Consider the following 24692-nt stretch of genomic DNA (forward strand, 5'->3'; position numbering starts at 1 on the left):
TTACAAAATAGTACTAAAGTGGCATTTTAGTAAATTATTAATATTATACTTCTGGAACATGAAATACCTAACTAGAAATTCAATGAAATGAAATAAAACACTAGGATTTGGGAAGGCTAAGCATAAATTATAATTAATACCTCATGAATTCTGGGGGGAAAAATCAGCCAGGTAATCTCTCCTACAATTCAACTATACATTAGATTTATGATTTTTTAAATACTATGGTGAAAATAATTAATGAAATTTTTGTAGTGTTTTAAGGTTAATTAAACATTTTACATCTACAATTTCATCCGTTGCTCACAAAAACTACTTCAGTAATCTATTCATGACCTGCTGTTTTATATAAAAATTTGCTTGCTATAATACAAAGTGTCGACAAAATGAAATTTCCATAATATTATGTTCAAAACTGAATTCTTGGGGATATAAAAACAATGAAAGGAAATACATGTATAAACTAAACAAAAATCAATCCAGTTTTCATATTTCTGAGTATAGGATACTCAGAATATCCTATCCTGTGTATATAGGATGTGATATAGGATGCAGATAACATCTTTACATTGAAATAGTTATCAAAATTGCTTATGACTCATGCACAACTGTACAATGCATCAAATCCATAGTCAAGAGTAGTTCTATTTCTTTAAATGGTCACAATATTCAAAAGTTTTAATAGCTGAATAAATGATTTTAACTAAAAGATAGCTATATAAAATGAAATTAATCTTCATGGAAACAGAAGTGGGATGAGAATTAGAAGTTTAGTCATTGCTAATGACTGAAATAATACATGGCCAGAAAAATTTTCTGCAGTATAAGAAACAACATAGAAGGACTTTGGGGATGAAATTTTTACTATGTCTTGGGAAATACACTTACACTTGTAGAATAGAGAAAAATACTTCTAAAACCTGTCAGTCTTTCCAAGATTTACACTGAGCAAGTCAGTAGTGCTTAGTGTTGCTAATAACATGCAACATGAGAGAGAGTTTGACAAAAATTAAACATGTTAGTTTAGGCATTTTTAATGATATTCCATACTATGATGGGCTGATACTTAAGAAGTATATTTGCCCTTTGAATATAAAAAATATATTAATTACCAAATAAATCAGACACTGCTGATAATTACAAAATACCCAAAATTATAGTTGTAATTCTATATCATGATATAAAATTATAATCCAAAAGTAGTCTTGATTTTGCAGTGTACATTTGCATTTTATAGAAAGAAGGTTAGCTGCAATGAATGAATGTATAAACTGTAAGAGTTTCAATACAATAATAGCTAACCAATAGTCTAACCTTCACCAGAAATTCTGTTGCCCCCCCCCCACCCCGCCCTAAAAAAATACCTGAATTATAAATTTGGGATGGGGAAAAAGAAGAGTCATTCATTTATTCTACAAATATTTAATGAATGATAACTATTACATAGCTTGGAACTAGGTGCATTTGGGAATACAGGTAGGGCAAAACATGGTCTGAGACTTTAAGGATGTAAACTAGACTTATCATGGTGATCATTTTGCAATATATATAAATACCAAGTTACTATGAGGTACACCGGCAACTAATATAATGTTATGTGTCAATTTTACCTCAAAACATATCATGCATGTAAATATATATCAATTTTTTAATAGAGAAAGTAATAAATAATAGGAGAAAGTGAAAGTATTCAGGTGGGGAAGAAAAAGTCCTAAATATAAACAAGTGGGTATATTGAGTTATAACTTAAGGCTTTAAGTTAAAAAAAATGTTTAATATATGTAAAAAAAACCCTGCATTGTCATTTTACAAGTTTTCTGATTCACCCACCTATTATTTCGCTGCTTGATGTTGTAATCACTGGAATGGAAGCTGCTGAATTAGAGAAAACAATGGAAAATAATTAGTTTTGCACAGAGGGAACATTATGTTTCTGAGAACATCTATGGTCATGTATAAAATGGGTCAACTTGAAATTAATGTTTCAAAGAAATTTAATCATATAGGTGGATAGATGTTAAAGTATAAAATTAAAGCTTTCAAATCCATAGACCACAAGTAAAAGGTCAAGAAAACATCATTTTGCATAACATTTTTTCCAATGTCTTCCTCTAAAGCATTCTTAAAAACAAACAAAACAAAACAAAAGTCCCCATAAAATGTCATTAGAAAGATATAATAGTGCAAAAAGAAGTTTTTTTGTTTGTTTGTTTGTTTTTAAATGCCCTCTTGATTAAGTTGTGGGTGAAGATTATGGCTTACCTGCACCTGAGCTCCTGGTTACCAATGTTATTGCTATACAAAGAAGGAGGCAAATATTTGGAAATGTATGTTAAAATTGTGTTAAAAGACAAAATTAAAAGTATTTATTTAGAGATGTGTTTATATATATGTCTAATGCAAATAAATGATTAAATGTAACAGTTAAATGTATTAATCAGATGTCCACACATTTCAAAACACTTTTTGTAGTCCTTAGGCTATTGCTTTACTACAAATCATTCAATTAACATTGAGATTCTTTGATATTAGTAAAGGATAAGTTGTAAATCATTTTTAAAGACTTTAACATAGAATGCTCTTCAGTAGTAGAATTTTCTTCACTTTCTCCAAATTAGTACGGAGAATGTTCTTTTTAGGATGCATAACCTCTGAATAGGGAAGATGCTCTTCATTAATATTACAACTGGATGTAGACCCTGCTATCTGGCATTTAGGAAATAAATAGAGAATGACAAATTTGAAAAAAAGGGCCAAATTGCTGCATTGCAAATTCACCTTGCTGCTGATTTAGAAGCTAAAAGGCAAACTTTTTTTTTTTTTTTTTTTTTTTTTTTTTTTTTTTTTTACCTGCTTCGGTGCTTAATATGGAGGTAGCTGTTGTAGCTGAAACTGTGTAGGGAAGAAATTATTGAAGAAAAGTAAATTACTTGGATAATTTTACCAGGAAATTTAGTTTAAAAAATCACTTACCATAAACTAAGTGAAAATTTCTAAACCTGTGTTCAGAGGTTGTGACAAAATAATCTCTCATTTAAAAAAAAAAAAAATAAACATAAATAAATCTATATATTTATTGTATGTCCCCCCCCAAAAGTAATTTTTTCTGTTTTTATCATTTAACCAAAATCTCACAGGAATTTTATAAGGCCTATTTAAGGACCAAGAAATAAAGTTCAGAACGCTGACGTGGGATACCTTAGCTGTAAGTAAGTGATCAATAATAACTAAAAATTTAAATAGCATTTTACAGACAATAACACAACTTTAAATATAGTATCAAAATATAAGGCTTCCAATTTACTTCACGATCTCTTCACTGATATCTCTGAATATCGGTCTACAGGAAATAAAATTCCCCCTGAATCACACAGAACAGGAATACGGTTAAGTGCACTGCAGCAACTCTAACTATGCTTATATTGCCAGTAAGTTGCAAGTCCCAAAGCTAAAATTAGACTGCATTCTGTCAGCGCTCTTCCTGAGTGGACGTGACTGAAACATCCTTGGAGCTTACAGCCAATATAAGAGTTAAGAAAAAGAAAGTAACTTTTTATTTCTATATTTTTAAATTACCTCCCGGTGTAATCATGATTTTAAAATTTTACTCCATGGGAGACCACATTTAACTCATTTTCATTCCACATGTTCCAATTATTATCTAAAAATGTCAAGCTTTGGATGATGATATTTAACTAATAAGCATACATTACCTAATATATGTTCTAATCATATTCCTAGCTGAATACACTAGAGTAAAATGAAATAACATTTTGACAGATTTTCTAGTAACTGTTCATTCTAATTTGAAATTTTTGTATCAGATTTACCACCATATTTTTCACTGGCATAGACTGATGTGAAACTGTAAAGGATTATCCACAAAAAGAAATCAGAGCTACACATTGAAAACCATGATGATTTGGGGCACCTGGGTGGCTCAGGTGGTTAAGCGTCAGATTTCAACTCAGGTCACGATTCATGGTTCACGAGTCCAAGCCCTGTGTCGGGCTCTGTGCTGACAGCTCAGAGCCTGGAGCCTGCTTAGCATTACGTGTCTCGCTCTCTTGCTCTCGCTCTCTCAAAAATAATAAACATTTTAAAACTTTTTAAAAAAAGAAAACCATGATGATTTTACCTGTGAATGTTGAATTTGTAGGAGCAGTTTCTGAAATAAACATAAGTTACTATTATTGAGAAGAATGAAAAAGGGTGAAAAAGTCTAAAATCTCAAATTGCCAATGAATTATTTGTATCTTGTTTATTTTATTCCCTGCAATTTGTAATACAAACCAGGGAGTAGCTCATATATTTTTTTAAAGCTTATTGAGATTCATCTTTAAGATTTGTTGCTCATGAGTGTTCCCTCAATTATTTAATTCTATCTTATCTAATCCTGACCTTTCAGCTCCATCCCTTCATGAATCTATTTTGAGTGATGTCTTACTGCCTTAATTCCCAGAGCCTACAGATAGGCAAGGGCTTCCATGCAGCAGGAGGACTACCTACTTGCTAGTTGTTGGAAATGCCTTGGCAGCATTGGTTTTGAAATGACACAACATGAACAAATACACAGCAATGGAATTGTCCAAACCACTGAGGGGGGAACAGTTTAAGCCTTAAGTACCTACTCCTTTTGCTGTTGATGATCTGAAAGGATCCCAAACCCCATACCTTGTCTTCCCTAATTCAATTAGAATAAAATGCAAAGACTCACCACTGCACTCCAACTCTCCTGCGATGCAATAGCTGAAAGTTAAATTAAAAAAAAAAAAAAATGAGGTTGAAATTTTAACTCCTACTGGCATACACCTCCCGAATTTGAAACAAAAAATAGTCTAACCATGAGAATCAAAACAATACCAAATAAGGGAACAATAAATAATCATTTCCCCAAAGGACGTTTATTTTTTGGTGTACTGTACCACTATTCCTAATCATTTCACTGCAGTGTTCTTGACACCTAAAAAAATGCTTTGCAGTCAAGCTGTACAGTTAGTTCTTACATTTTCAGCTTTAAACCTGACATCTTGGCCATGCTGCTCTTGTAGAGACTTCTCCTCTTTGCTTCCATGTCACTGTCTGAAGCCTGTAAACATGATCTTGCATTTATAGAATTAAAACTTTCTTTTTACCTAAAATTACAAGTGACATTTTCTGTTCCTGTTTTCCTCATTATAAGATTTAACAAGCCATTTGTTGACATATGGATTTACTGAAAATATGAAATAACTAGCATTACTGACAGAAAATTGAACCTAATGCTAGCCTTATCATTTAGAAATAGGAAAGCTAAAAATTATACATGTACACTTAATTTTTTTTATAAATGAAAATGCAAGGAACGGAATTGCTTCTTAGAAAGTTAATAGAGAATGTACCATGTTCTTCCACAGTTATCCTGAATCACTCCACCTGCTGGTATGATATCATTATAGAAGCAGCTGCACTCAGATAAACTGACGCATTTCATGGTGTTCTCATCCAGATAAGGAGCGCTATCTGGGCACTTAGCATAACATCCTGTATGAAAGATGACCCATGGTTCATTTCTGTTTACAGAAACTTGTCACATTGCATTATATATTTGTAAAGTTACTTAAATGCCTACATGAACTGAAGTAGATAATAGCAGCTCTTAATAAAAACATATAAATTGTACAGGATTCAGATCTTCTTGCAATGGAATATCAACCTAAGAACTGAGAACTTATACATTTTCACTGATTTATTTTTCTAAAATGTTTCCTGAAGTATTTTAAAATAATGTGCAACTTTAATGATGGTATGATGTTGAATGTAATACAACACTTTGATAAATACATATCTTGAAAAGTGAATGCCAATTCTAAATATCTATTTTTTGTAAGGATAGAGGAAGATCCAGGTGTCATAATGAAATGAGCTGAAAAGATCCCAGAGACTGGGATCTAACACAGAGGTGACTCTGGGAAGTTACTGCATCTTCTTATTTTCTTGCCACTTCTTCCTTTCCAAGATATGAAATGCTAAGAAGAAAGTGCTGTTGACGTGTGGGATATAGTTAATTGGACTATATAATACATTGCATTCTGAAACTACATTCTCAACAAACTATATTGTCTAATGAAAGGTATAAAAATTGACAATGGGACTGAAGCACTGCATTCTCCCCACTGCTTGTCTGTCTTATTAAACAGATAATATATGTCTAGAGGAAATGTTTCATTTTTTATGTTTATTTATTTTTGAGAGATAGAGAGACAGAGACAGAGCATGAGCGAGGGAGGGACAGAGAGAGAGAGAGAGAGACTCATTATCTGAAGCAGGCTCTGGGCTCTGAGCTGTCACCTGAGAGCCCAGTGCAGGGCTCCAACCCACAAACCGTGAGATCATGACCTGAGCCGAAGTTGGCCACTCAACCGACTGAGCCACCCAAGGGCCCCTAGAGAAAATGTTTCTTATGTAGAAATATTAATGTCATAACAAGTATAAATGCCTATTCGTTAAAGTACAGAATGTGAGGACCGGGGTGGCTCAGTCGGTTAAGCATCTGACTCTTGATTTCAGCTCTGGTCATGATTTCGTGGTTTGCGAGATGGAGCCCTGTGTAAGGCTCTACAGGAACAGTATCAAGCCAGGCTGGGATTCTTTGTCTCTCTCTCTCTCCCCTCACCATCAAAAATAAATAAATAAACATCAAGTAAATGAATGAATATATAAATAAATAGTAAAATGTAAGATTCTGAATTGGCAGAAATAACATTTTCAGTATTCAAATATCAATATAATTTGCACTACTTCATGGATATTACTAAAATTTACCTTACCTTCTAAAAGTGCAGAAAATTTCTGGCCAATAACTTGATCTTTGCAAGTTTTTGCAGTCACTGTACCACAAGGTTCATAGTGCCAACTGCATTCCCCAGGGGCATTGTAATAATCACAGTAGACAGCTGTAATTTAATTGTATCAAATTACTTCCATCTATTATGTAACAATTTTCACCTTTCCCTTTCCAAAGCATTTTTGAATGATATTAACAAATAAACAGACCTAAAGTATGTCATTCTATCTTATCAGTTTCCTTTGGCTTTATCCAAATTGCCAGATAAGCCAAAATAGCTCACAAAAAACGGAGGGGGAGCATATAGGATCAAAACAGCACTTTTCTTTGACACCTCACAAAGTTGGTTTGGGGTAGAAAAGTAAACACTAATTTTCCCATTTTAAGGTATTTTAGGTCATAGTCTAGATTCATAGTTTTACTGTTCAAGACTAAATTGCAAAAATAAATCTCTGGGAAAAGGAGCCTCCTTTAATGTGTAAATAACAGTTCCTGAATGAGGTAACTAAAGATTTCAATATAACACTTTGCATAATAAAGAATAAAATGTGGATTCAATGTCAATATTTCTCATTGTCATATTTTCTCTCGTAATACTTTCCATTAGAAGGGAAAGAGCTGATTTCTACTAAAATTATCACATTCCATATATATCAATATATGTATCAAGACTAGGGCTCTATAAACGTTTTTAAGATAATGTGTAAGGACTTGAACCCAAAGTAGATGAGGCAAATGTTCAAGGATATATGGCTACACCAAGTTAGGTAAACAATTCATTGTTCATCTAAGTATGAATAAGAGATACTTTCCATCAGTATTTAATTTCTCCCGTTATAAGAACTTCAGAAACTCCAACTGAATTTGATGTAGTGTGCCAGGTGCTATACTTTTAAAAAATAGGGATTTTTCCCATTCATGTTCAAAACATATTAACATGTTTTGAAAACTTTCTAGGCACAAGAGTATGTATTTTATAGAAAATATGGAAAGAAGATTGATCACCTAACAAAACAATGCTATCTAATTACCTTTTATAAGAACAACACATGGACCTCACTTACGGCAGAGCTCTGGTTTTCTCCACCTGACACAGACTCCAACCGCACTGCACGCCTCTGCGTACATAGCCACAGCTGTGCAGAATCCCAGGTACTTCCCCTCCATGTCACATGCACAGGCTTCTTCAATGCATGCATCATAGTAGGCATTGGGGTCCACCTAGAGAACACGGCCCATGAGTCTCTGGGAGCAAAGCCTGTGCAGGTCCCTGCTCTCAGAGCCATACTACCTTGCTGTGGCAGTCTCTGAAGGTGCTGTCCCGGATGATCTCACATTTCCGCACAGCCCAGACCTTACAGTACGGGTTTGAGTCACACGGGAAAGCTTGAGCTACTGTGTCTGAACATTCTTGACTGGTTTTCCAGCTATTTCCAAATTCCAGTGCTCCAGCAGCTACTGATGAATATCGTGTTGTGAAATCATCCTTGAGATCACCATTGTTATTTCCACAAAGACCACATACTTTGCCCTGTAGAGATCCGAAAGGGAAGTTAACAAGTAGGTTGTAGTAGGGATATAGATACATGAAGAGATGAGATCAGAAGGGAAAATTAACAAGTGAGTTGCACTATAGTGGTATACAGAGACAGAAACGTAAAGATGTTATGATCATTTATAGTATCATAGATCTATTTTATTTATTTTATTTTATTTTATTTTGTATTTTATTTTATTTTTGAAGAGAGAGCACGTGACAGGGGGAGGGGCACAGGGAGAGGGAGAGACAGTCTTAAGCAGGCTCCAACTCAGCATAGAGTCCATGCAGGGCTCCATCTCATGACCATGAGATCATGACCTGAGACAAAATCAAGAGTCAGACACTCAAGCCACTGACTCGCCCAGGTGCCCCCCTTTTTTTTTAAGTAGGCTCCATACCCAACATGTTGTTTAAACTCACAACCCTGAAATCAAGAGTTGACATGCTCTGCTGACCGAGTCAGCCAGGTGCCCCCACCATAAATCCATTTTAAATTCCAAATTTTAGAAGGAAATTAAAATCTGTGGATAAGATCCTGGTACTGTTTAACCCAAGATATCGTATATCACAAAATGATCTAGTATCAAATAAGATAAATGCATTAAGAATTATTAAAAAATAATTATATTCACTAGCTTCAAATCATACGTGAGTAGACTCTTAGGCTCTTAGAATTTTTGTTCTAAGAAATATATTTAATTCTATATATTCACCAGCTACCTTAAAATTGTATTATGCAATAATCTCAAGTAACCAAATATGGTTAAACTAGAACGCTTCAGGTTTATTGCATTTAGTTTTCACCAGGTCCTATCATCTTTGATTACATTTCTTATTTCATCATAATGTTGAACAGTTGTGGAAGGCTTATTCTATGAAAGAAACTACCACTCTCTCACTTTCCACTGATGAATTGTCTCTACTTCTCAGAAACAGAAATTATTTTGTTTCCCCGTTAATCACTTATTAGTGATATACATACATTCCAGTGTGGATCCAGTATAACAGAAACTCTTGTATTCTTGTCCCAAATTATGGTTATTCCATTCAAAAATTTCAGAATCAAGTACAGGCCAACAGTATGTACAGAATATGTATTTCCATTGATTTCACATTCCTTACTTTCTGTAGTTTTGGCTGCTGTTACTTTCCCATCATGCAGAACAACATTCTGATCCTATAAATTAAAAGACAGACTTATGATAACATCAGTTTTATCTGGCCACTCATAATCTGAGAGAAAAAATATATAAAGAGAAACAGTACCATACCTGAAAAGCAACTATGATTTTTCTTGAGCATGTAAGCCCATTTTCACAGCATGGGACGCTTTCAGTTAAGAGACGGAATGTGCCATTTTCACGACCACAATAATCCTTTAAAAGTAAATTATCATAATACTTTATAAATATCAGGGACGTGGAACTCAATTACAATATTTGCATCAGACAAAGAATTCTTAGACAGTGATACCTTAAACTCAATAAATTACCATATGCTGTGTTATGGAATGTCCAGAAGACAATAATTTAACTGCATATATGGAGAGGTAGCCCTCCCTGGCTGAATCCAACCTAGTTAATTTACTTTCACTCGGTCCTTTTGTAATATTTTATAAAAGTTTAGAATTATGACATATTACATAAGTATTTAAATTATATAACATGGCTTATAATCATTGATTTATTTCTAGGCTCTGTACATAACTAGATAAAGTTGTTTATTTCCCCTCACCGATTTTTATGAAATGTGCATAAATATAAAACAATATAAATTTAAAGCATAAAACAATCCAAATTTCAGGAAATTAGATATTTTTAGGAAGCAGCTTAGCAGCATGTAACAAGTGTGAACTCTGGAATCACACAGATCTGGTTTTGAATACGACATTTTCTACTTAGTTCATGTTGCTTAACCTCTCTAAGCCTCAATTTCTTCATCTGCATCATAGGAATAATAATATCAGTCTTTGAGTATTGCAGTGATTAAATGTAATCAATTTGCTTTGGCAAAGAAGCACTCATAAAGTGGTAACTGTCGTTGCTGATACCACTGTTGTTAAATATCTAGCATTCATTGAGCACTTAGTATGTGCTCCAATATTTGCCCAAATTCGGTTTCAAGGGAGCTGTTTCCATCCCCATTTTATAGATAAGGAAACGGAGACACAGAGGGCTTAAGGAATGTGCCCAAAGTCACACATCAGTGAAAGGGTAGAGCCAAGATTGAAATCTAGACCTACCGCCTCCCAAGTCAGCATGATACTGTTATATTGCACTGTCTTTGAGAAAGACTTAAGGGGCCATTTGTTTAAATTTCACATTTTGAGAATAAAATTCTCCAGAGAGCATCTGCAGATAAATAATAATTATTAAGTATAGAAGAATTGTGATAAAACACACTAGTAATTACCTCAAGAAATGAATACTGGCAGAGACCATCAAAGCTGTAACTTTTTCCATCAAAAGTTCTAACATGACCTTCCCCATAGATATGGCAGGTGGTTTGACATTCATTGTGTGTACAGCTCCAAGACCCTTTTATGCAAGTACTAAAAGAAAAAAAAATGATAGAGTGAGGTAATTATATTATGCCAAGATTCACATTCTCACACTGTTTTTGTAAAGAAGCACAAAGTCTTCTTTTGTATTGACTTAAATTTGGCAGTTGTCTTCATTATATCATGTTAACCATAGAAAATGTCAAATAAAGGTTCTATTTCATAAAATATAGCCTAGAGAATATAGTCAATAATATTGTAATAACTTCGTATGGCAACAGATGGTAACAACACTTATTGTGGTGAGTGCTGCATAGTGTATACAATTGTTGAATCACTAGGCTGTACACCTAAAACTAATAAAATATTGTATGTCAACAATACTTCAATAAAAAATAAAATAATAGTTTCTATTTAAAAAATAGCATTTTAACTCTATTTGACCATTATTCTTCAAATACCTCAAAGTATGACTTCTTTCCTATAAAATAAGAGCAGACTATACTTTCTAATATCCAAAACATATGAAATAGTCTTTTATTTTTTAAGGTTTTAATTTAAAGTTGATTGATTTTGAGAGAGACGGAGAAAGAGGCAAAGAGAGAGGGACAAAGAGAGAATTCCAAGCAGACTCTACACTGTCAGCACAGAACCCAAGCAGAACTCAAACCCACAAAATGCAAGATCATGACCTGAGCCAAAACCAAGAGTTGTCGCTTAACCAACTGAGCCACCCAGGTACCCCTATAGTAATTCTTTATTATGCACCATTTGTTGCAGCCAACCGAGGTAACACTTCCCTGGTCATACTCCTGTCCACCAAAAGAACATGGGCAGTCTTCAGGAAAGATACAGTTTCCTTTAGAATTTCGAACCATGCCAATTGGACAGTAGCACCCACGTTTGCAAGGCAAGTTCTCCTATGGGAACAAATATAAAATATACATCATCAGGTGCTGCTGTAACATGTCACATTATCAGCATCCATTTACCATGCATAAATACATACCAAGTATCCATTTAGAGCCAACATTTGACAAGTCAAAATAACACACAATAAATATGACCTTCGAATTCTTTTTCACTGATGTTTTGGTTGGCTTCTATCCTGACACAATGAAAAGTTTCAAAAAGTTTAACTGCAAAGCCATGTTCCTTACATCAAAACTAGGTATGTTCCGAGTGCTACAGGTACTGTCAACTCTTCTCTGTGCCTTCGGGTCCCTGCAGTCAACAAATTCAGTCCCTCCGGAACAATTCTCTGCAGGATGAAGGAAGTTGTTAATCAAGGGCCTCTTGATGTGCTTCGTTGAACCCAAGTAGATATTGTAAACTTAAGTTATGATTTCAACACTTACGTAGGGTTAAATCAATGGGAGTCTGGCAAAGAAGAATTCCATCCCGACAGACACTGGAAATAGAAGAAAATTACATTTAAACATCAAACTTCAATGACAACTTCTTAATACACTGTTAGAGAAACTTTTACCCCTCATTCACAAGTTTTATCCAAGTAGATGGATGAGGCACACTGCCCAGAAATAACACGCACACAGTTATAACATGCAGCCTTGTGCATATTAAAGGAATATACAAGCTAGGTTCTATGGATATCAGAGAACACATGAAAAGGATGGCTGTATCTTGATGGATGAATTAGATCCAACAGATAACTGCTCATAAGATACAAAGCTGTGATGCAGGAAACAACAAGGTATGTTCCAATGACTTGTTTGGATAGAAAGCAGTAAGCAGGATATGGAGAAGTGGTAAAAGCAAGGCAGGGCCAGATTTTGGATGGTCTTAAATGACGTGCAAGCTTACATCTATTCTTCAGGCAACTGTCACCATTAAAGCTCCTGAGCAAGTAAGTGGGACAATCAGAATGCTTCACGTTAGTCATTATAGAGGTAGTGCAAGAAATATGAGACACAGAGACAGGGCAAAGAGCAGCCAACTTAACCATCATGGTAGTGATGGGGATCTGAAATAGGGTAATGATAAAGAGACCATAATTTGGAGGCGGTAGCCCAGGTTTCACTAAAAAGGTAATCTACCTACTGATTCCTCAACATCTACAGAGAAAGTATCATGATCAAACCCCAACCAATGTCTTGTGTGCTGTAATAGAAAGAGTTTTTTACCTATGCTTTCCTTTTAAATGGCCAAGAAAAATCATCCATTTCTAAATGATAGTTTCATGGAACCAAAGAAAAGAGAGAAGGTGTATCCAAAATTTCTTGGAATGGCTACTTCATTTTTACAGCTACATTGTTAAGAATTGCTACCTCTGCCTATGGAATTAAAGATAAAGATAAATTACTTTGCCCAAAAGTGCAGAATCACAATCTCCTTAGCCATTACAAAAAGTCACAATTCTTCAACTTCTCCTGCTGCCCAGGAACTTAGTTCAAATTCTTGAGTACAGCCTGACCACAGTCTACTTTTCCAGCCCAATCCTTTCCAGCCCAACGAGAACCTACATGCACAATACTTTTCAAGCATTTCCTATGTTAGTGTGTTCTGTTTACGCTATTGAAAATCTCTCTTCCTACCCCAATTTTGTCTGGAAAAAGTTTCAAATCCTAGTAAAATTCAAGTGCTAGTCTCCTCTGAAAAGTTCTTCTTATCTGCTCAGGCACTAACTGGCTCTGCTACCATATTATAGTATACAAACCATGCAAAAGCGAGCACCCTGCTCATTCTGTGAGACAAAGGCAATGTTCCTTCATCTTTGTAATTCTAGCCCTCAGCACAAGGCCTGGAACATGGCAAATATCTATTTAATAAGTGTTTGTTGAATGGTGACTGCTGAGAGACAACTAGAAAGCATCGTTTGAATATAAAATCATTTTTGTATCTCTGTATGTAGGGCATGCTAGAATGTTTTTATATTGGTATTTGAAATCAAACAAAAGTAGAATAAATCAGTTAGAGCCATTATGATGCAGTGAGCACATCAGGTTAAAGGGAGCAATAACTAACTTTAATAAGAAATACAAATTTAAAAATGTGGTAGGTCTAAAGAAGACTTTAGGAGACGTCTATTTCTCTGGAAAGGACAGTCCCCTGATTTCAAAGTCATAACAAGTATATATGCAATTTCCATACCATTTATTGTCATCAATATGGATGAGTTTGCCTGGTTGTATGACCTCGTCATTTAGGTAGCAGTCACACTGAGATTTTGGAACACAATTCTCTTCATTATTATGGTACATTCCATCAGGGCAAGTGCATCCATCAACTGGAACATCTTCTACATCACAGCTCCTATCTCTCTCTGACAATGATCGACAAGAACTATTGCAGGCTTTTACATTGTACTTGAAAACCAGGCCACTTGGGCAAGAGTGATCTGTTGGTATAGGAATAAAAAATATTAAATATGTATTCATCCAGGAAAAGTAGCAATTCTATTTCATCTTGATGTTTATAGATATTATAGTGAATTATTCACAATTGAGGTTATGAATAGTCAAGAAAAAGTTACTTGCTGTTCACTCGTATTTTTCATTCTTTTTTTTATTTGCAGTCAATATTGAGTCCCTACTATATGTTTACATATTCTGCTGGGGATAAAGCCCATAAACAAGATAGGAAATACACTGCTATCATGTGACTTATATTTCTGGGGAAAGGACAATTGTGGCACGTGCTATAAAGAAGCAAGATGGGAAGCTCTAAGTATGTACAACTGGGAGCTTGCAGTCCATGTAGAGCAGGAAAGCTTCCTAGAGAAAGGTAATTCTATGCCTGGGGAACAGCCTATGTCAGAAGACAGGGAAATTCTTTCAAAGAGCAAGAAGAGTAGAAGGTATAAGCCCAGACACAAAATCAGTGATTAGAACTTGCAGGGCCCTCTTAGTTTGCTCTTTAGCCTTAGAGCAATGAGAAGCCATTGACTCATTTTAGACTGAAATATCAAATGATCAGGTTAGGTTTTTTTTTTTTATTTTTTTTAACATTTATTTATTTTTTAAGAGACAGAGAGAGACAGAGCATGAGCAGGGGAGGTGGAGAGAGAGGGAGACACAGAATCTGAAGCAGGCTCCCGGCTCTGAGCTATCAGCACACAGCCCAACGCGGGCTCAAACTCATGAACCGTGAGATCATGACCTGAGCCGAAGTTGGTCGCTTAACTGACTGAGTCACCCAGGCGCCCCGATCAGGTTAGTTTTAGTTGGTTTTACTTTAAAGATTATCCTGACTTCTTTGTAGAAAAAGTGGATATTAAAGGAAGCAATTGATATAACCCAGGAGAAAAAAAAAAGAGGTTTTTGTTTTTTTTTTGAAGTAGGTTGGTGGCCATAGAGATGGAGAGATGCGAATGTATTTGAGAGAAATTTCGGAAGTGAACTTGACAGACCTTTGATGGGAAATGAGCTATGAGGTATTGTGATCTACAAGACATGTATTTCTATAAAGGTTTCTTTTTTTTGGGTAAGCCAAGTATTTTTCTGAAGTCATATTCAAATACTACAATAAATATGTTTTAAAAAATGCAAGATTCAATAAATATGATAGTTGAACTTCTAATTTAGTTATTTTTATTTTCTTAAAAATGTCACTAATATTTAACACTTCAAAATGTAGTAGGAGTTGGAATATTAAATTTCAGCATATAATAACTGAACAGAAACCCATGTTAATATATAAATATGTATATATTCTGTTCTTATTTAAATCAAGATCAAAGAATCAAGAAGTAAAACTGCATGGATAACTCAAACATATTTAAAAAAAAAACAGGAAATCATCTTTGAAAGAACCAAGTACAAGTTTGTAAATACGTTTCTAAACTACACACACACACACACACACACACACACACACACACTATAGTAAAAGTGAGAAGGGAGTCATCTAAAGCCCCTGTCCTGCTTACCACATAGTCCAGTTCTCCATTCCACTATGTATGTTTCTTTCTCAGCACACGCTTTTACATAGTTGCCTAAAATCGTGCACAAACAATCTTCACTGTTGTCACAAGTGCAAGTGTATTTTTTGCATTCCTTTAAGGTAAGAAATAAATGCATATTACTTTATGAAAATTTTCACAAGAACAGGTAAACTGGGTATCTTAATTCAGTTTATAACCACTCCTCTTCCTTGAAAATAATCTGTCTTGAACTTTGGGAAATACTTCCTTTTGAAATATGCAAAGTAGTAAATCAATTATTAACTAAGTTTTCCACAAACTTAGAAAACTCAGAAAGAGGAACTTATTTATTCAAGATTTTTCTCATTCCAGGGGTGCCTGGGTGGCTCAGTAGGTTAAGTGTCCAACTTCAGCTCGGTTCATGAGCTCATTGTTCGTGGGTTCGAGCCCCACATCGTTCTCTGTGCTGACAACTCAGGGCCTGTTTCCCTATCTCTCTGCATTCCCCAGCTCACGCTCTGTCTCTCTCTCTCTCTCAAAAAAAAAATAAATAAATATTAAAAAAAAAGATTTTTCTCATTCCAACTTATTTGCCAGTAATGTTTTTTTAAATTAGTATATCTAACAACTGAATAATGTTAAGTTTAAAGCTATGTCTTAATGTACTGACAGTGCCTGTTATTTGAAAAATTTTAATGTCTACAGGCTTCTATTGATATTATCAGAATAGTTTGCAAAAAGAGCTGTTAATCTTAGACCCTCACATACCTCATGATATAGTTTAGGATTCACAATTGGATGGCAGGAAGCAAAAGGCCCACTTGAATCAAGAAGAATTCCACAGTGCTTTTCAGCATATCTTTCTGGAAGAAATTTAATGCACTCAAAATTAGTATCAGTAATGTCATAATTTTTAATTGAAAATGTGTGATTGTGTGTTTAAAGTGTTTTTGCGGGGCACCTGGGTGGCTCAGTTGGTTAAGAGCTTAACTCTTGATTCTGCTTCAGGTCATGATCTCAGGATCATGAGATAGAGCCCCATATCAGGCTCTGAGCAGAGCAGGGAGCCTGCTTGGGATTCTCTCTCTCCCTTGCTCTCTGCCCCTCGCTGCACCCCCAACCCCCGGCCACCACAAAATAAATAAACTTTAAAAAGTTAAACAGTAAAATGTTTTTGCTAGAACATATCTAACTTATTATCAATATATACAAAAATAGCATGATATAACCAGAAACACCTTAAACTAAGAGGCAAAATCTTTCTTTTTTTAAATTGAAGTACAAACACACAATATTACTCTAGTTTTAGGTGTACAACATAGGGATTGGACAACTCTATACATTATGCTGCATTCACAAGTGTAGTTACCATCTGTCACCATACAATGCTATTCCAATACCAATACCACTGAATATATTCCCTATGCTGTTCCTTTCAACCCAATGACTTACTTATTCCATAACTGGAATAAGTGGAAAAATCTTTATTAGCTTCATATATTTGTACTAAATCAGTTAACCTGTTTGCAAAATGCAATTTCTACCAAAAAAAAAATGGGACTAAGGGAACCAGATTATTTATTCAGGTACATAGCAAGTGGGTAAATGAAATCATCACAACACCAGCACCACCTCGCCCCATTGCCACAATAATCATGTCAGTTTTAGGACAAGCAGTATCAACAATTCAAACACACATTTTATTTTTTACGGGCTGAATTGATATTTGGTTGCTTCGTAAATCACTTCTTGTATTAAATTAACAGAAAATGAAGTTCACAAAAATAACATCTGAGTAACAAATGCTTTGCTCAATGATTTGCAAATACTTAAAGATGATGTCAGTGACTAGAAGAAGGATTGCTAATTTTTTTTAACCATCTTTCAATTGGCTTTTAAAAGTTACTGTCACCAGGATGCAATAAAGAAGCTGACTGAATCTATTAAGAGGACATTGAGGCCAATTGTTTCTAGGTGTGCCTGGGTCGCTCAGGCAGTTAAGCATCTGACTTTGATCTCATGATTTGTGAGTTTGAGTCTGGAGACTGCTTTGGATTCTGTGTCCCTCTCTCTCTCTCTGCTCCTCCCCTGCTTGTGCTCTCGCTCTCTCTCAAAAATAAATAAATAAACATTTAAAAAATAAATAAAAATAAAAGGACATTGAGGCCAATTATTCCTAAAATTTTGACAAACTTGTAACCAGGTATTACCATTTTTTATGTTAATATTACTAACAGCTTATTACAGCAGTTTCATTTTCTGTATTTTATTTTAAGTTAAATACAAAAGATTGAAAATAGAAACAGTTAATTTATATAGCTCTCAAAAGTGTTAATATAGTCTCCTTAACAAAAAGTGGCTTGGGTTCTTATGAGATATACATTTGTTTTCATTTATTCTCATTTTAATTATTTTCATTGCAACACCTGCAAAACAAAATAACATGAAAATTGAACCTTCAAATGCATATTACCATGTGGATGTTAATGCTTCTATCAACCCCTTTCATTAGTCAAAACAAGTAGATGAAACTTTCAAAAGAAATTGCTTTGTAATTTTTAAATATTGTCAAAAGCTGATCAGACATGTGCTTCAAATATGGAGATTAATTTAGAGACAACTGATTAACATATAAACAATATATTTTAACTTACTTTCCGTTGAATTCCATTATTTACGAAAGAAGTAACATAAAGTATTTGTTAAAATCAACAACACTAAGTATGGGAAAAATCAGAGCAAGTCTTTGATTCAAAATACTTGAATTATCAGAAACAGACCGATAAAATACAGAGGACAAACTGATGTTTGCCCGAGGGGAAGGAGATTGGGGGATGGGCAAAATGGGTGAAGGGGAATGGGAGATACAGACTTGTAGTTATGGAATGCATAAGTCCCAGGGATAAAAGGTGCAGTATAGGGGATGTAATCCGTTGTGTTGTAATGACATGGTATGGTGACAGACAGTAGCTACACTTGTGGTAAGCATGACATATTGTATAGACTCGTAGAATCACAATGCTGTGCACCTGAAATCAACGTAACATTGGGTGTCACCTGTAATTCAATAAAAATATTTTAATTAAATAAATAAAAATAAAATACTTGGGTGACAGATTCATCTTTAACCCTTATTAAGTACACTCTATCTGGAGTCCATTATCAACATCAACCTTAATGGAGATAACAACTACGTCCGTGCTCTTCATGAGTGTTTGTGGGAATAAATGGAACCAATATTTATGGAAATCTTCGGTAAGCTAAAACATGAGCTGAATCCTACAAGTGTAAAGTTCTCCTCGTAAGATCTGTATTTGGGGGTTGGTATAATCAACAGACATGATAGCAGTAGTTAGGAGATGTGGATCTAGCTACAGCTCTATTGTTAAGTAGCTGAGCAATTTGGGGGAGTCTCATTTTTTCAACCAATGATCATTTCCATGCCTAAAATAAAGGGTAAGAATAATAAATGAAATGATCTGTAAAATTTCCTCTAACCCTACTATTCTATAGCTATGGAGAAAACTGTCAAAGAAGGAAAAGAATGGGTATAGAAAAAGACAAATATGTTGATCCCTCTCCCCAATGAAAGATGTGTTTTCTAGTTGCGCTCTCAGCCAGCCAGACTGTTTCTCCGCTGTTCCCTGTAAAACAGGTACAGTAAAACAAGCACTAGCTAAAAGCAGGATTATCTGAGAGTCTCATATTATTAACAGAATAAGTATACAATTCCTAGTACCAAATATTTAATCACAGAGTTTAATGTTCAATTACCAATACCTTTTTCTATACTGATGCACGAAGTGGGGTTTCCTTTAGGACAGGGCATCATTTCCCAAGAATCAGCAAATGCCTGAGACGTTTTCTCCAATATATTCTGACTTGATATGAAATCATCCTCTGCTCTGTTGTTGTAGGAACCACAGAGTCCTGTATAGAGCACAGAACAAATTTTAACATTTCCTCACCTACTCACCTTTTTGGATTCATAGTCTCACCTCATATTCAGTTCTTCACTCAAATCAAAACACATAGAAGCTACCTGAGCGTGTATGTCTTGGTTAGTCTTTACACATACAAGCAAAATTCATGACACTTCAGGTTAATATCCCATTTTATTCAAATACCAGGAGCACTGAGACACTATTTTCCATAAATATTGTGTGTTTCCTGTTTGTCACTATAGCTTACTTAACCTCCTCTGACAAGGTGGGGGGAAACATGCTTACAAATAGGATGTTTGGGACTGCACATTTTCAGTTGTAGTGTGGAGAGTTGAATCATGTTAAGGGACATATGCATTTGATCTGGATCCAGGGATTACATTTTTTTCCCTACGTATAAAAAAGTCACCTTTTCAAGTAAAGACATGGTGCAAAAGCTTAGACTTTTGAAATTAGTAGCTGTGGGATTTGCCACTGTTTTGTTTTATCTGACATCCATGACACTATGTGGGAGCTGATTTCTATGACAGAAAACAGCAGTGAAAGATAAGAACATGTGATCTATCAGCAGGAAGACAAATTGTAATGTAGTTTGTGTTTGAAACTTGATATTCAAAAGATGTCTAAGTATAATATTTTCATCTTCTACAGGCAAAAGCTCTGATAATCTACATTAGCAAAGTGATATATATCCTATCTTATCAAACCTGACTTTAAAATGCCTTAATTTAAAAACCTTAAATTTGTGGAAAACCATTTAGGAATAGATCTTGTAATAAATAAAACCATCTTTACTGTAAGTTGAAACTGACTGCAATATTGAAAGGAATATCAAGTAAAAATGCTTTATGGCGTAATGTCAGTAATTGAGAAACAATTGAAAATTAAAATAAGTGATAGTAACATTAGAACCTTGGAAATAAAAACATATCCAGGGGACTTACCTACAGTGTCTGTGAATTGGTTGGGTGGCATGGAAACATATAATTGCATCACAGGAACAATCTGTATCTGCATCTTTACATGAAAGTTTGTTTCTACTTGAAGGTATGAGGAAGATGCTTTGAAGATCTGCATTTGGTCTGTTAAAATAGTTATTAACATTAAGAGTAATAATTTAAATAGTGAACAATTTTTAATTCATTAAAATGGTTTTATATTTTCATATGTGTTAAAAAACACACATTTGATATCCTTAAAAATTGAATAAGTGAATGCATCTTACATTTAAGTGGATTTATTAAACTTACCTGAATAATAATAACCTTGATTTCTAATCTTATCATTTGTGACTGTTCCATCTCTATTGAATATATATTTGTCAACTGAAATAGACTGATATTTAAAACAATTGTTAGTTCATGTTATTTTGTAATACTAATTCATTTTAATGCAATATATGCACCTTCATTTTTATGCCATAAAGTGTTTAATTTTACTAGATTAATTTTATTTTATTATTTTAATAATAAATAAAATACAAATAAAATAATATTACATTTTTATTATATATAATTATTATGATGATGATAAATAAATAATAATTATCATTTACTAATAATAAAAACAGATACAGAGTGCTAACGGGGGAGGGACAGAGAGATAGGGAGACACAGAATCTGAAGCAGGCTCCAGGCTCTGAGCTGTTAGCACAGAGCCTGACTCAGGTCTTGAACCCACGAACGGGGAGATCATGGCCTGAGCCGAAGTTGGATGCTGAACTGACTGAGCCACCCAGGCACTCCTTAAATTAGTTTTTAATATCTAAAATATAGAACATTTTTTAAGCACTCCTCATATGTTTTTTCATTGCTTCTTATACCAATTCTTTGAGAAGGATTGTAAGGAACTTCCATCCCTAATTTGTAGATGAGGAAACTGAAACTCAAGAAGATAACTTAAATTTCTAAATGTCAAAAGCCTTCTAAGTACCAAAGGCAAGTCTCAATGTCCTCCCTCACCATTTAGGTCTATTTCCTTTTACAATGTCACTTCCAAATACATGAAATTCTAAACAAATATAATTGCCTTTTAAATGGCCCACAGAATTTAATAATTTAATAATCACATTAGTTGATCTGTAATTAGTGCATTAGTTGTATACGTATGATAACTTTTATGTACTTAAGGATCCTTAGAAGTATCTACCTCTTCCAGGGACATTATCAATTTTCTGTACAATATCACTTGTTATTTCAATTTACAGAGTAAAGCCTCTCTTCTACCACAAAAATTCTGAATTTGTGAAGTAATTGATTTTATTTTGCTCTGGATAAACTTTAGGGAGTAGACTACTCACCGAATTCAAGAGGAGTGTAACACTATTTAAGCACGTTCCTGACTGACCATTTGGACAGGGACGAAGTTCAACGCTAATAGACCAATCTTTATCCTGTTAAAAAACGCATTTCATTGATATATTTATTAAATGTCATTGATTATATGCTATTACTGCATGATTCATTCACAATGCATGTTTGCATTTAAAACATGTACAATTCCTACATATAATCTGTCTGCTCTGAAAGTAAAACCTCGTTCAGTCCATGGGAAGTGTAGAAATGGCCACTTTACAGAAGGTCCAAGTATCTTCCATAAACTATATCTGATTGGTGGGTTATTATAGTCTGATTGGTGGGTTTTCATAGTCCTCATTTTTTTCTTTTATCTTTACTTTTTGTTATCTCCTCCAAGGGAATGTGCTGCATTGCAGAGACGAATAGGAATTAGAGATGACATAGCTTGTTTATTCTCTGGACAATCCACAATGTCTGTTTAACCCAATGTGAAAGGTATTTAATTTGTAAAACCATAATATAAGTCATGTCAAACATTGACTTCCAGTTCTCTCCGCATGATCTAGGAATCTAATATAGGAGAAGCAAATATTCCACATATTTTGGTGTTATTTCCCTTTCAGTTTGCCCGTCCCCCACCCTCACAGATTATGTGAGGAGCATAAAAGGAAGAAAGATTTGGAAAATGATCTTTTAGTAGCCAGGACAGAATTGTTCAGACTACTGGACTTGAGCCATCCCTCTCACTTTAGGAGTCACAAATTCTGCTCATCTTGGTTCCTTACCAAAAGATTAAACAAAATTATATTTTCAGGCTGGCTATAGGCACAAGATACAAGATGGAATTCCCCTTTTATTGAAATCCAGATTACTTAAAATTTTAGTACTGAACAGGATTTAAAAGTCAGGATAGCTTCTATCATACTAGGGATATTATATTATAAAAACTAAAAATAAATGTAAAGGCGTAACTATGAAAAAGGAAGATGTTTCATGGAACATAAAAGATAGCTTCAATTGAGGCACTAGTGAAAACATGCAAAGAAAAGTAGAAGAAAATATTTTTCCAGTGTACTTAGAAAATTATTAGTGATGAAGGGAATTTTGGGGTTTGTTGGTTTGTTTAGCAAGGAATTTCTAAGAAGTGCAGGTAATACTTATGGTCAATGTCAACATGTGACAGAAAACAGATACCAAAATATGTAACAAATAATTGAAGGGCTGCTTGTTATTTATTTTTTAAATAGTAATTTGAAGTGAACATTGTGTTTTAAATTGGATGAAAAACAGCTTGGCACGTGCATCAGTTTTCTCAACTGTTCCAGGCTATTACGTACGTGGATGGCCAAGAAATGACAGTTTCCAGGATGGTTATATTTAACACCGTCAAAGGTGGTGATTGAACTTCCTTCCACCTTACATCTTCCAGGACATAATGCTTCAGTGCAAGACCACTTTGCTTCTTGGCATGTGCTGGTAAAATGCAATGGTTACATTAAAGGTCATCAGCTGTGTTTTCTCTATGGCCAAAATAAATATGCCAACATTAAAAATCAAAATTTAAACTAAGACATTTACTTAAGTTTTATTAGACCATCTTTTTTTTAAGTTTTTAAGTAATCTCTACAACCCAACATGGGGTTCGAACTCATGACCCCAAGATCAAGAGTCACATGTCTTCAAACAGAGCCAGCCAGGAGCCCCTATTAGACCACCTTTGTTTCCCACTCAACATCTCAACTCTGATCAAATGTCTCATGGATGGTGGCATCCTGTTTTTTTTAAAGACTTGAATTCCATGAACTAAAATAATAGCTTCGGCCTGAATTAAACATATGAAAACTTTCAAACTGGATTTCAGGTTTGTTTAAATGGAACCCATTTCACTACTAGTACTAAGACACCTGCTAAATGCCACACTGTAGACCTGCAGTGTTCAATATAGCATAGACACATATAGCTATTGATTACTTGAAAGTGACTCATCCAGATTGAGATCTGCTGTAAACGTAAAATACACACAGACTTCTAAGACTTAATCTGAAAAACAGATCATAAAATCTCTCATTAACTTTGCATACTAATTTCATTTTTAAATTTTTTTTTCAACATTTTTTATTTATTTTTGGGACAGAGAGAGACAGAGCATGAACGGGGGAGGGGCAGAGAGAGAGGGAGACACAGAATCGGAAACAGGCTCCAGCTCCGAGCCATCGGCCCAGAGCCTGACGCGGGGCTCGAACTCACGGACCGCGAGATCGTGACCTGGCTGAAGCCGGACGCTTAACCGACTGCGCCACCCAGGCGCCCCCATTTTTAAATGATAATACTGTATTTTGGGTATATAAAATACAGAATTAAAATTCATTCTACCTCTTTCTTTTTGCTTTTTAAAAATGCATCAACTAAAAAGTGTTAAATTATATATGTGGGTCATATTTGTGACTCACGTGATATTTCTCCTGGATAGCACTGTCATAGATATTCAATAAATCATAGCTATTGTTATATACAATTATTACTAATGCATTATGACCACACTAACAAGAACATTTCTCATTTATAAAGAACATATTATAATATCAATAATAGATTAGCTTTCATTGAGTCAGATTATTTCCCTACAAGGGCATAATACATTTCTAGAAAAGTCCTCTGGACTTCTGCACAAATTTGGAGTTTCAGAGAAAAGTTGTAATGAGG

The 24692-nt window shown here is 34.5% G+C and overlaps 1 protein-coding gene across 1 annotated transcript in view; it reads right to left on the reverse strand.

Annotated features, from left to right (window-relative positions):
- Window positions 1-24692, reverse strand: part of MUC19 (mucin 19, oligomeric) — a 108571-nt gene that overhangs the window by 69704 nt on the left and 14175 nt on the right. The window contains exons 12-34 of the mRNA XM_058682238.1: window positions 23327-23462; window positions 21992-22084; window positions 20943-21027; window positions 20637-20774; window positions 19529-19678; window positions 16517-16611; window positions 15755-15881; window positions 13978-14224; window positions 12225-12277; window positions 12027-12127; window positions 11635-11786; window positions 10779-10917; window positions 9638-9742; window positions 9349-9543; window positions 8118-8357; window positions 7891-8047; window positions 6810-6935; window positions 5382-5523; window positions 4718-4749; window positions 4139-4168; window positions 2851-2892; window positions 2263-2295; window positions 1831-1875 (exon numbers count right to left, since the gene is read on the reverse strand). Coding sequence (XP_058538221.1) covers window positions 1831-1875; window positions 2263-2295; window positions 2851-2892; window positions 4139-4168; window positions 4718-4749; window positions 5382-5523; window positions 6810-6935; window positions 7891-8047; window positions 8118-8357; window positions 9349-9543; window positions 9638-9742; window positions 10779-10917; window positions 11635-11786; window positions 12027-12127; window positions 12225-12277; window positions 13978-14224; window positions 15755-15881; window positions 16517-16611; window positions 19529-19678; window positions 20637-20774; window positions 20943-21027; window positions 21992-22084; window positions 23327-23462 — 2663 coding nt within the window. The remainder of the gene's footprint in view (window positions 1-1830; window positions 1876-2262; window positions 2296-2850; window positions 2893-4138; window positions 4169-4717; window positions 4750-5381; window positions 5524-6809; window positions 6936-7890; window positions 8048-8117; window positions 8358-9348; window positions 9544-9637; window positions 9743-10778; window positions 10918-11634; window positions 11787-12026; window positions 12128-12224; window positions 12278-13977; window positions 14225-15754; window positions 15882-16516; window positions 16612-19528; window positions 19679-20636; window positions 20775-20942; window positions 21028-21991; window positions 22085-23326; window positions 23463-24692) is intronic.

This window comes from Neofelis nebulosa, chromosome 8 (genome assembly GCF_028018385.1).
Source record: "Neofelis nebulosa isolate mNeoNeb1 chromosome 8, mNeoNeb1.pri, whole genome shotgun sequence".
Classification (NCBI taxonomy): domain Eukaryota; kingdom Metazoa; phylum Chordata; class Mammalia; order Carnivora; family Felidae; genus Neofelis; species Neofelis nebulosa.